Here is a 16219-nt window from a genome sequence, read left to right as displayed (position 1 = left end):
AACCACATTTATCATCTTGAAGCCATTAGACCAATTGCAGGGTGAAGGGGGAGGGAGCTTGCCGCACTGATCTCTGTTTGCAGCATCCCCAGAGCAACCTCTGCTGTGTGAAATACAAGAAAGGGCAAGACGACGGGAGTAGATCCTAGGAGGCTATCAAAGAACTGGAAAGGAAGATCTTGGGGGTTACCAGGGTAGGGTTTCTTTGACGTGTGGAAACCATCTTCAGAGAAAATGGCTGTTTTGTCAATGTAAACAGCTTGTCCAATACCTGCATTGCTAAAGGGGGAAGCAGAAGAGGAGGAGGAGGGGCAAATACTGGAGCAAATGTTGCCTCTTACAGTGAAAATTCTCTGTCTTTAGCTGCCCCTAGTCTGCCGCAGGTCACCTCTGAGCATGCATGTTGTATGTTAAGGTACGTATGGATCTCTAATCTGAGAGGACACATGAGTAAGACCTGGTCCTGGTGGCAGGATTATTAGCTTCAGCTGTTAGTGCAGGACAGCTGAGATCCACTACACCTCAACTAAACATAACACGCATCCGTATCACATGGTAATACAATCATACAATCATCCTCACAAAGACCATGTAAAATGTTGCATGCTCCGTCTTTGTGGAGTGTAGGAATTGCTAACTGGACAAGAGCAATGACTGAATCCAGTCTTTGTTTTTCATTGGTTGGCTTCAGTTGCACATGTTCCTCATTAAGAGCACAAGCAGACAGGATGAGGAGGGAGGAATGGATCATATGTCTATGCCTTTCTGTGTCACCATATAACAAAATGGAAAGCATGTTCGTCTTTTAGCACTCCTCATATAATGTAAATCTTAAGGAAAAACTGCTTTGCACTCTCATGGGATGTGCATAGTACGTGTGGAAGGCACATGTACCAAGTCTTGGATGCAGAGGATATTTTTGGAACCTGTGTGTGTGTGTGTGTGTGGGTGGATGTAAGTTGATTTTGATGTTAGAATACGCTGCCAACACATTTCCTCACAGTGCATATTGAAGTTTGAACGCTTACCATTCCGCTGAAATTCATGAAGCTTTTTTTTTTTTTCTGCATACCGATTTCCTTCTGTGCGTTTACGACCCACATCCTGCCCAAAACACCTACCACAACCCACTGGCAAAATCACCACGGTTTGAGTAAATATGAGGGTGAGGGTTCCAAAAGTGAAATGTTAATTCTTTGCTTCTTTTTTTTTTTTTTTTTTAAAGATTTAACTAAATCATGAGTAAAAAAGCAATAAGAAAATAGGATGTAAGCATTTTCATATATATGGTTATAGTTCATTCAATTCATTTTATCACATGAAACCTTCTACAGATTCATTGTAGCAAAATAGTTATCAGCTTCTCCTTCATGTGTTAGGTTTTATTTTACAGATCTTATGGCCAAAGCACCGTCGATGCCTCAGGAGACGTCGGACCAGCACGAAGACACTTTTGCTGATCATGACACACACTAGAGGCTGAGCAGTATAACAGCATCTACACAAATAGTGAAGATCCACACTCCGGTTGAAACAGCTACACTCGAACATGGCTGCAAATGGAACTAGGACAACTACAAGTTTTTTCTCAACAACTGCCACAACCCCTACGACCTCCACGATCCCCTTCCTCTCGACAAGTCCTGGAAGCAGAGACAATATCACCTCAAGAACGTTAATGACTGTGACTATAACGACAAATGAGACCAATTTGAATGCCACTGCGTTGCCAGAAGTCGTGATTGAGAGCTCAGGCATGGGAATGTTGCTCGTACCTTTTGGCATCATCACAGTCATTGGCTTAGCAGTGGCAATAGTAAGGAATCATTTAAACATGGTTTCTTCAAAACCATTTCACACAGTATAAAACATAAAAGTTATTTAACTTTCTCCGTCATATCTTTGCTTCTCCATTCCAGATGCTGTATATCAGGAAACGGAAGCGGTAAGTTGCCACAACCAAGCAAGGCTGGATTACCATCTGTTTTGAGTCTTCACAAAAGGAAAATAATCAATTAACTCAACTAAAACATATCTTTATTAGGTATTTCATGGGTTTAAGCTTACATTGAGATCTAGTGCATAATCATTCCTGAAAAAAGCAAATCATTTGCTCAAATTAGTACCACTAGGATCACACAGAGGGCACCAAGTTTGGCTCAGTGTGTGTTCAACATGATTATTATGTTAATTTCAAAGTCTCCCCCCCCCTTACTCATCTTTAACCTGTCATCACACAGGTTGGAGAAATTGAGACACCAGCTCATGCCCATGTACAACTTCGATCCAGCTGAAGAACAAGATGACCTGCTGGAACAGGAACTACTGGATCACGGTCGGGAAGGCAGCATCACAGGGCCCAACGCCAAGGTAGGACTGACAGTTTTTCTTTTTTTACTGTTTGTGTTTATTTTTATGTATAATCTGAAGATTTCAGTGCAGATTTTTTGTATGTTTTTCTTATGACGTTGCTTTCCTGTTAAGTGTTTTCGCTGTCATAATTCTTTATTTTCTTTAATTCCTTTTAAGTTTTGACAATGGCATAGTTATAAAAGGCAAAAAATGGTAAAGTATGGCCTGTATGTCGTTTCAACCATTTCTCTAAAACCCCCTTTTCTCACTACCCTTATTCTTTCATGCTGTCTTTGTATCTGTATCTCAAATAAAACTACAACCTCTAATTCATTGACCTAATCTGCATTAGAGTATATACATGGAGGACAAACAGCGCTACATCATACTGCCTTTTCCTTTGAACCTACATTCATATTGCCTTTCACATCCTTTCCTTCTCACTCTTTCAACTAAATACTTACACATAAACTACCCCAGGGGCCACATGAAGCAAACACATTTTCAGAGTTTTCAGATGTCGACTAAATCTATCCCACTGTGTCCTTGTTGATGTTGTGCATTAAATGCATTTGAAAGCCTAAAAATGGCTTTCAAACCTTAATGTGTGTGTGTGTGTTAATGCTGTGTAAAACAACCAGGACAACGGCATCAATCAGTTTTATAACACATGCTGGTATTTTCATAATTCTGGATTTTATGATTTACATCATCTGTGGTCTGTGGCCTCTGGTACAAATTTTCTAGTTTCAGTAATGAATCACAGTCTAAAACTAAAATGCTAAGTCTGTGTAGGTGATCTTATTGTTCTAAAAGTAGCAAAACATTACTGGGAAAAGAATAATTTAGTTATTGTTATAGTTTCCTTCTGTCCTTCTTTCTTTTATTACTAATGACACTATAAAGCTTGTGTCATCACATGATCTTAATGTAACGGTTTTCGCTTTCCTGCTTCCTGCTACCGCTTTCCTGCAGACTCTTACAAGCTCCCAAGGGACAACACAAAGGCCCAGTCGTCTTGTCTTCACAGATGTAGCCAAAGCTCTCAACGCTTAACAGCTCTCTTCCATTGGATAAAATCAGTTTGCGAGGTTTGCTGTCCTCTATAAAGTGAAACCAGACTGTGTGGCGGAGCAACTGGAGCTCTGATGAAGGTTATCGTCACCATGCGTGGAACGGCAGCGGTTGCATGTATGGTGGAGAAGGGCAACGGGAAGCATCACGTATGATCTTGCACTGTTATCATATGGCACACAAATGAAGTGGGATGCACTTTTTTTAAGGGAAAAAAATCATGTCATGTCATTGCTGTTAAAATATTTGGTAGCTTGTCAGGAAAGTTCTTCTGAGCTTCAGTATCTACGTCTATGTTTCATAAAAGAGAAGTGTACATCTGTGTTCTAGTGATTTTTTTTGGTCCTACATTCCTGACAAGATTCAAAGCTGGATGTGTTTCCATCCTTAAGTAAAGTGTTTCTCCCCAGTCGGTTTATTCTTTTGTGAGCGTTTAAGGATTGTTTCTCTGCGTGTGTGTACATTAAAGTTATTTAAACCTTTTTCGAACGAAATGTTCTTGTCGTACAAATCTAGAACAAAGGAGTTGATAGGTGATATTTTATTAATAAGTGATGCGCAGACGTAGAGTAACACAAATCACAAGGTAAAGAATCAAAACAAAATATATATCACAGGTTTGTGAGTTCTATTAAGGAAGTGGATGAGGACACATCAACACATAACATAACTACAAAATGGTGTTAAGAGTAAGGCATAAAAAGTTGATTTCTCAAGTTACACTTCAACCTTTTCAAGAGTTGAAAATGGATCAAGTACTGTATGTAACTCTATAACTATCAGTAAAATCACAAAACATTGTCCCCATTTAGAGAGTAAATATCTAGACAGCTCTTGTAAAATAACACACATTGACTCAGCTGTAGTTAAATTAAAAGGCACCCTTTAAGGCTGACTTCCATTCACTTATGGTCATATGAATGTAGTGAGATGAGTGATGTGGACTACGACAGTACTAGTTTGACAGTTACTTCAAAATTTCATGATCCACATGACCTGCAGGTCTAATGGGAACTATTAGACATATTTAACCAAGAGTTTCCCCCAGAGATGACCCAGGCGTGTTTGTTTTCAGAGGTAGTCCAGGGAGCATAGTCAAAAAAAAAAAAAAAAGCAAAAACAACCCAAAAGCAAAAAACAAAATTAAAGTCAATGCAGATGAACACTGAATCAATATCTAATCCGGCTGCAATTTTGTCAACAATGCTGAAATACATGAAATGACTGAAATACAAAATATCAGTGATAATATAAGTACATTTTACGTGGAAGAAACATATATACAGTAAATAATGGTGATATTCAAGTAATGTGCAGTAATTAGCAACTTGTAAGTGATATCTAATTTGGATAAATGTTCACAAAACGACTTCTCAAAAACATTTTTTAAACTACATGGAGGCAGGAAATTTCTTAACCTCTGATGTTTTAGACATAAAGGATTCAGTCATTTGTATGAGAAACATCTCCATGAGGGAAAAAGACATCCTGAGCTCTCCAGATTATTCTATATATCTATGTGGCTACTTATGTTGATTCATGATAGAAACCAGATTTACTATCTACGAACATATATAATATATATATATTATATATATAAAATACCTTTAACGTTCAATTACATTTTTTTTTGTAAATTTCATTTCCCTGCATTACTGTCTGGTGCCAGAGACATAGAGTGCTGTGCAAAAGTCCTGAGCCACTCATTTCTTTAAATTTTGCTAGGAAATTGGGAAATAGGTGCACCAACTTACTGAAACATTTAGACACGTGGAAATACAGTTTCTAAGGAAAAAAACTCAATATTTGGTATGACCACATTTATTCTTTAACACAGCCTGAACTCTTTTAGGCAACCTTTTTGTAATTTCTTTAAGTAGTCTTCAGGAATAGTTCTCCGGGCTTCTTGAAGGACATTCAAAGTCTTCTTTTGTTCTGTTCTCTTTCAAGATGAGCCCACAATGCTTCAATAACGTTGAGGTCTGGGGTCTGAGGAGGCCAATCTATGACTGATAGTGTTCCTTTCTGTGATTTGTACCCAAAATTTCTAATTTGTATTCATCAATCCATAAGCCCCATTGCCACAGATTTTTGGTCCAGTTTTTGTGTAATTTGGCATACCTGATCCTTTTCTCCTCGTTTCTGCCTTAAGAAGGGCAGAAAACCATTTCTGATGAGGCTTGAACAGTAGATAAATCAGCTAAAGGGTCAGGTATACCCTTCGGGTCCTGTATCAGGGCTTTGCTGGATTTTCTTTCTATTAGATCTTTAGGAGTCACCTTGTTGGAGCAAAACTAGTATTTGCCTGAAAAACTGTTATATTTTGTAGATTCAACTAAAGAAGTCTTTGTTCTTTTTAAGTGCCCAAAGATACTTACAAAGAACTTATAATTGGTTCTTTGCCCAGTTGTCTGTTATGTGTAGACACAGCACTCTTCATCCCTTGAGTTAGGTGCCTTTTTTTATGCGTGAATGATTCCTAGCACAGCGTTTAGTGGTTTAACCAACAAAAACATTTCTATATAAATGGTCAGCTACAAAGACTGGAGTGAAAGTAAGTGAGAAAGTAGCCAATATCCAAAGAAAACCTTTGAAAGACCTTCAGAAAACCTGGAGAACTATTGCTCAAGTCCACCTAAAAAATTACAAGAAAGTCTGGCTCCTTGTATGCAAAATATAGAAATGATGGTGACTTTTGCACAGTACTGTATTCATGGTGAAAAATACTACATTCACTTTTTCTGGTGGCATGCAGCTAGTTCTGAATTAATGTTTCTATTTGAAAATCTCCCATTTCGGTTTTTTTTTTTAAAGATTTCTGAATGCAATGGAGATGAACTGAGTTTTATTTATAGAGTTCTTACAGACTGGGAGTTACCACAGCATGTTAGTGTGGACAAGTCTTAAACCACTTTGTCAACATTTTCTTAAGTAGAAAGTAGCTTCAACAGAAAATGTTCATTAAGCACTACAAAATAAATCCCATGCACTTTGTTGCATTGAGGTGTACATACTGTAGCTGTGTAGCTGCATGCTTTTAGAGGTAAGTGAAACAATCCTTTAAAGGAAGACTGTAAAATTTGCAACAAGATATGATGCACTTCCTCTCTATGAAACTAAATAAAGTTAAACTTGTTTAATTGATAGACCATAAAACGCACTCCCAATACCTTCAGTACAACGAGGTGTTTTGTTGCTATAGCCTTAGTCGGTCTGGTATGGCCGGTGCCTGAAGTTAGCCATAACGCTTATGTATTTCAGCACTTTGTGGTTATTTGCTGCCATGTATTAAGAGTGTCACACATACAATTTACAGTGTAAGAATCAGAAAATACATGATAGAATAAAAATGAGAAAAGAATAACAATCCCCACCCCACCCCCAAAAAACAAAAACAAGTATTTCATGAGGAACTGCACCCTAAAAAGCAAGTATTTCATCAGGTTGTTGTAAACTATTGGCTGCATTTTATTTCCCAGGAGAGCAAACAAACAAAATCTCACTTCAGTTTATATCAAATACAGTTAAAAAAAAAAATTATACTGATGCTTTTATTTGTACTCCCCGACTGGAGTGTAACATCTGCTTCCACGTGTTGGCCTGCAGCCCTGAAAACCTCGTGTGTAATCGTACTGTATATCTGCACAAAAACCTGTGTGTGTTTGCGCGCGCGCGTGTGTGTGTACAGTAATTGTGTATATCACTGTTGAGGGAGCGAAGGATTACTTTGCAGGAGATCATTTTGTGTTACTGAGGTAGAATGAGAGATTAAGAAGCTGAAGGTAACTGAGGTTTAAATGAGGTCTTTGTGTCAAGGCATACTGGTAATGTCAAATACAGATCAGAAATGCACAACAAACACAGCACCATAATTATTTCTGAGTAGACAACATGTTCCTGAATAGTTTTGTACCTGAGGTTTCAATATGGTGTAAAAGCACTGTTAATAGTGAAATCCTGAGTGAAAAAAAAAATGACATGTCAACATCCTTGTTGACTAAATGATGTGTGAAGGGTTTCTCTTTTCTAAATGAAATATTCAAACAATTTCTCTCAAATCAGCTGCTGGATTGAAGAAAAACAAAACCCTGAATGTCACTTTTTTGGATCCAATTTAATCTTCTTTTTTTTTGTAAGGAGCCCCTGCCCCACCCCTCAAATAATTTGATATTTCATTTTCAGTTTAAACCTTTCACACAACTTTCATCATAATGACTTCAGCGCACCATGTCTATATTGTAACGATGTTTCATACGAGGGTTTGTGATATTTGATTTAGAAACATGTTTCAATAAAAACGATTCAGTTTGGTTCCTTTGTTTTTCTTAACCAGTCTCATTTCAGCCGGCAGCCTAGTCCCCTCTCCATGCAACCGCCGCACACACGCGCTCACACTCGCTCACACGCAACCATGCACACTAAGGGGCTCAGGAAAGCTGGCATACTTGTAGGAATAGTTCAATTTTTATGGGAAATGCACCCTTTTTGTTTTTCCCTTTACTGCTTAAAGTCACATGAGAAGCAGGCACGTCTAAAACGACCACAAAAACTGCTTTTACATTTTTAGATTTCAGAAATGAGACAATATGTGTGTGCGAGCTTTAGAGATGCTGCAGGTATGAACGGCATATTTATATGTGAAAATGGTATGCCTCAAGTGCATTTCCCAAAAAGTGGAACTATTCCTATTCAATAAACCTTACTGAAAGATCAAATACTCCGATGTTAAAACACAGTTTGCTCACCAAAAATCCAAAACTCTTAAAAAATTTATAACAAATCCAAGGTATCACATCAGGAGAAGAAATTACTGACTGCAATTACTTTTGAGTGTGTGTGTGTCTGTGTGTTCCTGAATCCCCATCACAGATAGGAGTCAGATTTAAACCCCTGTTTATCTGAGGCCAAACCTTGAGGTAGGTAGAGAGGTGCCCTATCTACTCCCCTTCCTCCTGTGCTGCCGCCTGAGATGACGAGGGACCCTCCTCAGCCTCTTCTGAAGCGCCCTGGAACAGCAGGACACCCAAAAAAAAACAAACAAAAAAAAACCCAAAACACTTTTTCACTTTGTTGTTATCTCTTTTGGTCTACTGACTCATGATGCTCAAGCACATGAATCAATACTAGAAAACGCACGAGAATACAAGAATGACTGTTAAAATCTCATGGAGCGATTGCGTGCGAGGAAGCAGGTTCCAGCTGTCAGACCCAGAAATGTGAGGAAGATGACGGTTACATCAGGAAACCAAAAAGACAGGGGAAGAGAACAGTTAGAGCAGGTTTCCCCTCACTATATTGACTCATTCTTCCCCTTCATGTGTGTGCGTCTGAGAAATGAAGTCTGTCTCAACGGTTTCAGTTCTTAAAGCATCTCAACCCCTTTGACAAACTGCTTAGTGGAGAGGATGCGATAAGACACACGAGGGGCATCAAGAGAACTGCCCCGCTTCGGTGAGAACTGTTGTGCAACTTCATTTGAAATTCAAAAAAAAGAAGAAGAAAAAAAATGGCTAAACGAACCAAAGTTACAGAGAAGCACTTGGTGTCACAAGACGATGTTTCTGGCGGTTTATCTGGGGAATTTAGCAACGGCATCTGTGAATTTTCAAGAATTTGGCATATCCTCATGAAGTCAGTGTACATGAAGCGCAAGAAGCATGTGCATTCACAGCTTTGCTATCAAATGTGCTAAGGTAATGAGTTTTTAAGTGGTTTTATAGTTGCATTTTAGTAAAAATGTGCCAAGGCCTGAAAAGGTTATAACATACACAAATCCTAGGAGTACTGAACTGAAACACAGCATTGCGCAAAGTGAAATCCATATATTTAAAAAGAGCAGATACGCAACGTGCGGGGGAGTATAAAGGATTAATTAAAGACAATGTGCTTCAGTACACTGGAAACAAGGCAGTTTCGCTTCTTGAAAGTCTTTCCCTTTTACAATTGTTAGATTTTGGGGCACTTTTCAGAAGATGGAATTATTTGGGATGTTCTTCCATGAACAGATACAGAAAAATATAAGGAAAGGCTTTATTTTGACACTAAGAGGCATTTCTGTTCTGTCACTGGTGTCACTTGCTACTTTACCAGTACTGCAATACAGATCAACAGTACTGCAAATTTCTCAGGCAGTTAACTGGACACTTTTCAGAATATGGACCATGAGCGTTATGGTGACACTTAATGCATTAAGTGGCAGCTGAGTGTATACATATAGCATAAAGGACTTTACTGTTGACAAAGCCAGAGGATGGGATTCTGTGCCACGGCCAGTTTAAAGGCTGCACATCACTAAGCCTAATTTTATATAACCTTATGATCCTAGTAGATTAGCGGCTGTGTTTCCATCATGTCTCTCTCTATCTCACTTTTATTGCTATCAGTAAATCCTACCAGGACTAAAAGCAGCTTAAAAAAAAAAACAAAAAAAAAAAAAAAAAAAAACAGTATCTGCAGCGTCATGGAGGACATGTCAACACCATGTCATTTTAGGGACTTAAGTTTGTAAGTTACTGAGTATACTATATTAAATATCTTAAAGGGGGCAAATAACATTTAGTAGAAAATATTTATTTGTATTATATAAATATTCATCACTAGCTGGTGCAACTTTCTAGAAACCTTTACCTACTAGTTTCAAGCAGATTCAATATTTTAAAACTTAATGTTAGACATTTTTTTTGTATTTTGCTCTTCGTTTTAGGTATTTATCAATACTTGTGAGTAGACTGGTTATGTAAATGTACAGTGCATACACTACTTGCGCAACTGTTAATGTTTTTGTTTTGTTGTTTTTTTACTCACCCTGTAGAGTTTGCAGGCCAGATTATAGCGTGTTGTTTTAATTGCAGCTTCACTAAAAAGTACAAGGGACTTTTGAATGTAGTTTTTCTTTGATGATGAACTTTTGATATTAATAAATAAGATAAGCTATGCAAATCAGCACTGCAGGTCTCACAACATAAATGTAACTGACATTAGTCAAAAGGTAAATGTATGACACAAAATGAGATTTCTGCCCAACTGAAGCAGGGCTCACATTACACCACAGTCACAAACTCTAAAAGTGACTTATAATAATACAGATTACACTGCAAGACACTTCAATGATTTGATGATTGTAAATGTTTTAAGGATTCCGCCGCAAAGCCACTGCTAAGTTTGTTAAGCCATAAATTTGATATAGTGGGGAACGCGGCTGTGAATGTTAAGTGGTTTACTTTATTTTGTGAAGTTGTCTCAAGCGTATCTTAAACACAGGCCCTAATTCCATTATTCAAACAGCGGCACTTTCACAACAACAACAGCGTTTCAGTTGTGGGAACCTGCGTCTCAAAGTGTTACATCAAAACAAAACCGGACCACCCTACTGCCCTTTAAAGATTTCGTTTTCCTCACCTGCTGTTCTTCAGTTACTTCTAGCACTACTTTCTGGGGCTGTGAAAAGAGAGGCAGCAGAATTAATTAAACATGAAGGAAAACGGGCCCTCAAGGACACCTTGGAGGCTTTGGACATACATTTACAATTAACTCCATGAATGTCAGTGATTGCTTCATACCCATTTCCTTGGTCGCCCACGTGGTCGCTTCTCTCCAATGGGCTCTACTTTCTGCAGAGGAAGAGAAAAACGGTTGAAAACACAAATCCTGTGGTTTTCTTTAGAGTATTGTAGTTTTTCAATCTTCAATCCAGCAGTCATATTTATTTGCTAGATACAGTTTCCTGTAGGTCAAGGGGGGAACACCCCTCTCAGGAGTGGCACCATTTCCTTAATTAAAGAAACATTTTGGTGAATACTTTGATGGGGCTGTACAACTCCTGTTGGTAAAGTCAACAGTTGAAACAAAACTTCAGAATTTAGTGCAAAAAAAAAAAAAAATGCAAGGGGTAGGAGTTGTATGCATGTACAGTGCCTGCACAGATGAACAATATGCCAAATTAAAGTTTTCGCAGGCATCAGCATGTGCAAAGTTTACTTGGCCTATCACAACCAAGTAAAATGATTTTAAACAATTAAAGAGGAACGTTTAAATTAATATTCGTGGAGTTCTTTTCTTTAAAATCATTCTGTTTTGAGAAATGTTCAGGTTGAAAACACAAAGGATGGATTTGTGTGATTTGCCATGTCTAATTGCAGGCTTATACATGAAATACCTCTCTCTGCCATGTTGTAACAAGTTTAACAAGCTCAGTTGCCTGACAATAACACTTCCCCCTCAGAGCTAGTGATGAAGAATAAAAAAGAAATCTTGTGAGTCTGATGTCTCCTGACAAAACAGAAAATTTTCAAATTATATTTTTCAGCATATTTTTGTATGATTAGCCAAATAGTTGATCCACTACAAGATGTGGATCAATGATGATGATGACGTCACACCTTCTACAGCAAGTTTTCTTTACTTTATTTCTAAACTACAGTGAAACCAAATTTTTTTATATGCACACAAATTTCTGTCTAATTTTACAAGCAGCAAAACGATGAATATTGGTTGGTTTATATGGGAAAAGACTAATCAAATCATTCACGAGTCTATTGCCAGAAAATTGCTGATCTTTACAGTAAAATAAGTCTTTAAAGCTGGTGTAAGCAAGGTGGTGTAAGCAAGTCCATCCACTCTGATACTTCCAACCACTTATGTAATGTAATCGTTGTTCCTGACAAGACAATGTTTTATTTGTCAGAATAATAACGCATGAGGCATAAAAACTGCAGTGATTTAACTTGAGCTTGTCTTTCTTTCTGTCTTTGTTTTGCAACCTCATTTTTGCCCCTGTGATGGCTGCTTTGTAGCCACAAAAGTATAATTGAATTAAATTGTATTACACACAAAAAAAAACTCACTAACACAGGTACATTGCAAAGTTAAGCCCACTAAGATTGCAAAGTCTGAATTATTTTTTAAAAAGTGCAGACACTGCCACTAAACCCTAAGCATCTGCATCCATTTCAGCTTTCTTATTATGCAATGTTTGGTTATTTGAAACAAATTAACTGTAATGAAATTATACTCTGATCAGTTTCAACCTTCAGTGCAGTTCTGGGGCCTTTGTTCTTGCTGCCTTTTGGTCGTCCTCTTGGCCGCTTTGGAGTTGGTGGTCCAACAGGCTCCTGTGGAGAAACATTAGATGTGGATCTAGTAGATGTAAACACGCCATCGGCTCAGTAAGGCAAAGCTCATCACATTCACATGCTTAATAAATGGAGTCCTACCTGCTGCTGTTTCCTTGGTCGACCTCTGCCCCTACGCTGAGGCTCAGGAGGTGACTGGGCAGTGCTTGGCTGAGGAGATGGCTCTTTGGTCCCACTGTTACTCATGCCTGCGTCTGTCCACCTGCTTCAAACTGTGTGGGCATCAAAGCCTGGAGCAGCGGCCTCGAGGGCTTAAAGAGGAGCAGAGTTGAGTATCAGGAGCTGGAGATGCGAGCAAAGGAACGTGGAAAAAATGACTCGTTTTGAATGCAGCGCAGCAATCGTCTCTGACAAATTTAGCATAATCAGCTCTATTATACCACTTCAAATAATTTTCTTTTTGCACAATTACCACAATGAGTTCCAATCAGTGCTTAATGACATCATTAACAGGATAATTCAGGATCACACAGGACTCTTTTCCAAGAGCAAGCGTGGGAACTGCTTATACATAAGCCTTGGCACCAGGTTCATCGGAACACAGACAGGGGTCTGGCAAATGCAAGGAAACATGAGAATGGTGTGCAGAGACTAAAAGTAGCACAGATATTCACAACTCAATCTACCATCCAAAATCTGCATCTACTGTACTACACTCCCCACTTCCATCTGCCCTCTGCTAGGCGTTGCATGTTGTACGTGTGGTGATGCGACATTTTTAAATGTAAAACTTGTGCAACTCAGACAATGATTTGCAAGAAATGAAAGACGCTACATGCAAAAACTTAACAAAAAGAATTGAAACTACTAGTAAATTTACAGTTTGGAGCCTGTAGTGCAAAACTGGGAAATAAAGCTACAGCTATTTGGATAATGTAAGAGTCATTTAATTTCTTATAGTAATGTGTAAGGTTTACGTGAATATATTTGGTTTGGTCAAAAAGATAGATTTACAAAGTAAATCTGTAATCTCTAAATAGGCCTTTACAGCTGATTAACTGTCTACTCAATAAAATGGCGAGAAATGGCCCTCACAGCTCCTGCAGCCCTTCAGGACGTCTTCGTGTCGCTCGGACTGCCTGACCAACATTCAGGTGGCTATAACGTTTGCATTATATATATATATATATATATATATATATATTTGCAAAAAACAAACAAACAAACTACTTTTCACGTTAAATCGATTTTCACAACAATTGCCAGTTAAGTCTTTGTAAAAAAAAATAAATTAATTTTAAAAAAATCAATTGGTGAATTATTTTGTCGACTGACTTGTTTCAGCTCTAGTAGCAGCCCATCACGGGCCTGATTAATAGCACTGGTACTGTAAACATTGTATATTCCACTTTGATCACTGGTCGAACCATTTGTAAACGTGATGGGTTTATTTCCATGGGTGGAACAAATAAATAACCACTTAAAACTGACTTTTGGTAATGTCCCAAGGTGGTCGCTTACCACAACGGGCAGCTCTGCGAGGAATGTGCCAAACACTAATTGCCAACACAGCCTATCAAAAACGGCCGCACCGAAGCAGGAAGTCGGAGTAATTTGAGAAATACGTCCTCGCTTGAAACGATTTAAAGCCAAACGAGACGCACGACGTCGTTTCGTCGCTTTTAAAACTCGTTTCCAAACAGCTCAACAGGCGACGTGCACTTCTCTTGCAGCAGCAGACCGTCCGCTCAACTAGTCCGCGTTTGGCAGTCAAGTACGGGACTGAATGTACTTTTTGCATATGGGCGGCAATTGCAACCATAAAAACACATTCTTTTACAGCGTTTACCAAGGTGCGCGAGGCGCTCCTGAAGCGAAGCCGTGAGCCCAAAGCGTCGACTTGAGTTTGGTAACTGGCACATGCAAACGCCAAAACAACAGTCGAGCAACAGGCCAGCAGTGTTTTAAAGCGTAAAGTCGACGCTGACCAAACAACATCCCCCTGCTTCCATCACTTGCGCAATCGATCTCTAATGTGTTTGGGTTTTTGGACCGATAACAGGTTCGCCAAAGTGGATGAACCGTGTGCTAGAAAGAGCTGGAGGAAGAAGGAGGAAAAAAAAACTTTGCCAAGGACAAAGGCAAGCAACACAGGTGCAAAACCTCTGCTTTCAAAAGCAGGACATACATTTAGGCTATAGGCTCCATGTTCTGGCTGAGCAATCCTGCCCATGCAGCCAGCGCCAAATAACAGAGGGAGCAGAGGCGGTTCGACTTACCTTAAGTTGGTTTGCAGTTTTACCTGGAAGTTCACACACACTCACTCCACTTTGTGCTCCTGCACAACTATGAAAATCTTAGTGTATCGACCGTCTCATTGGCTGGAATGAAAGGGTAATCTCTCTCTCTCGCTCCCTCGCTCTCTCTCTCTCTCTCTCGCTCTCTCTCTCTCTCTCCCTCCCTCCTCCTAATCGGAAATGTGTGTGATCCCCCAGACGTCCAGTCACGAATACCCCAGATGCAGTATAGTGGGGGGTTGTAGCAGAGCTGTATGCATTGCATACTTTCTCTATTAAAGCATGTTTCAAGAAAGAACGAGGGTAGGAGGGTTGAAACAGCGGACCCCGCCCCTAAAAGCTCCCTGGACCACCCACTTAAGAGGGAGAAAGACGGGCATCAGACAGGAGGGTCTGGTTCCGGGGTTCCCAAAGTGGGGTTTGGGGGCTGGGAAGTTCCCCAAAGAAGGGAGGAAAAGGTTCAGTTTGTTTCAGCAGAACAGAGTGGTGAGAGCAGACTGTCTGCACTGTTTCAAGCAAAAAGTTTCACTCTCTGTCCCTCTGTTATCTCCCCACCTACAGTGCTAAGAGATGTTAACTGTGTCATAAAGGAATAAAACATCAAATGGAGTTTCAGAAGAACAAAGTTTGCTCAGCAGCACTATCATATACATTTTCTTTAGGGGAAAATGTAACCCCGGCTCAGCTCATTTCAAAAACTGTGCAAAGAGCATTTGAAGTCATCAGCAGAAAAACTTATAGAGCACGCAAAAAGTTGCGATTAGATGCAATCTTTGGATTTTGTATTCAAGTACTTTTAACAAGTGTAGCCCAGTTATTAAAAAAAAAATTATACAACTGTTTATTTTCAAATAATAATAATGAAATAATAATAAGTCAACATGGAGCATTTTTAGATTAAAAGATCCCTTTCTGTGTGGATTTCTGCTTTACATGCTGCCTGTGTGCAGCTGGAAAAAAAAACCCTAAAATAATATATTTTCAAGATGTAACTTTTTGCGTTTACACAAACTGATAAAAATTGGATGGAAATGTTTGACCCACCGCAGAGAATACACATTCCAGAGGCAGCTGCTGCTGCCACTGGACCGCTCACGGAGTCATGTCAGGTGAATACGTTGGCGTGCGACCAAAATATAAAGCTTTAAGTTAAAAAAGATGAAGCACGGAGATTAGTTTGGGTGATTTGCAGTGTCACTTTCATCATGTAATTAATACATTCTTAAACTGAACATCTTACGAAACCAGATAAAAATAAATTAATAATAATAATTCAACCAAACGTAGCCTATATGTCTCAGGTTATTACCATAAAATGCACAAAAGCAAAATAAAGAAGAAAACATCTGCATTTTTTTTTTATGGCAGCATTTATTACAGATTTCAGTCGGGTTTCCCAGCAGCTTTTGTCAACAGTTACTTAGA

The 16219-nt window shown here is 38.9% G+C and overlaps 2 protein-coding genes across 7 annotated transcripts; one reads left to right on the top strand and one right to left on the bottom strand.

Annotated features, from left to right (window-relative positions):
* Positions 1-4574, top strand: si:ch211-161c3.5 (uncharacterized protein C3orf18). 3 transcript variants are annotated; one of them, XM_040001495.1, is made up of 5 exons: positions 1-415; positions 1380-1816; positions 1920-1945; positions 2241-2370; positions 3328-3442. In XM_040001495.1, the coding sequence occupies exons 2-5, from the start codon at positions 1550-1552 to the stop codon at positions 3406-3408; spliced, it is 504 nt and encodes a 167-aa protein (XP_039857429.1). In that variant the 5' UTR covers positions 1-415; positions 1380-1549; the 3' UTR covers positions 3409-3442. The 3 variants fall into 3 exon arrangements, with proteins under 3 accessions (XP_039857429.1, XP_039857445.1, XP_039857436.1); XM_040001511.1 differs by having other exon boundaries at positions 3-415; positions 1394-1816; positions 3328-4574; XM_040001502.1 differs by lacking the exon at positions 1-415 and adding an exon at positions 422-1165 and having other exon boundaries at positions 1394-1816.
* Positions 4575-6225: 1651 nt separating this feature from the next.
* On the bottom strand, positions 6226-15266 carry si:ch211-161c3.6 (high mobility group AT-hook 2b). 4 transcript variants are annotated; one of them, XM_040001546.1, is made up of 6 exons: positions 14777-15266; positions 12639-12839; positions 12453-12536; positions 10986-11036; positions 10825-10863; positions 6226-8625 (listed from the first exon to the last, which is right to left on the bottom strand). In XM_040001546.1, exons 2-6 carry the CDS (start codon positions 12741-12743, stop codon positions 8590-8592), a joined length of 315 nt encoding a protein of 104 aa, XP_039857480.1. In that variant the 5' UTR covers positions 12744-12839; positions 14777-15266; the 3' UTR covers positions 6226-8589. The 4 variants fall into 4 exon arrangements, with proteins under 4 accessions (XP_039857480.1, XP_039857468.1, XP_039857458.1 ...); XM_040001534.1 differs by having other exon boundaries at positions 6255-8432; positions 12639-12808; positions 14777-15254; XM_040001524.1 differs by having other exon boundaries at positions 6255-8432; positions 14777-15253.
* Positions 15267-16219: the final 953 nt, after the last annotated feature.

The sequence above is a fragment of the Simochromis diagramma genome, unplaced genomic scaffold, assembly GCF_900408965.1.
Source record: "Simochromis diagramma unplaced genomic scaffold, fSimDia1.1 OVJJ01000320.1, whole genome shotgun sequence".
NCBI classification, from domain to species: Eukaryota; Metazoa; Chordata; class Actinopteri; order Cichliformes; family Cichlidae; genus Simochromis; species Simochromis diagramma.
Note: the sequence above shows the minus strand (reverse complement) of the source record. Positions and strands in the feature narration are given on the sequence as shown.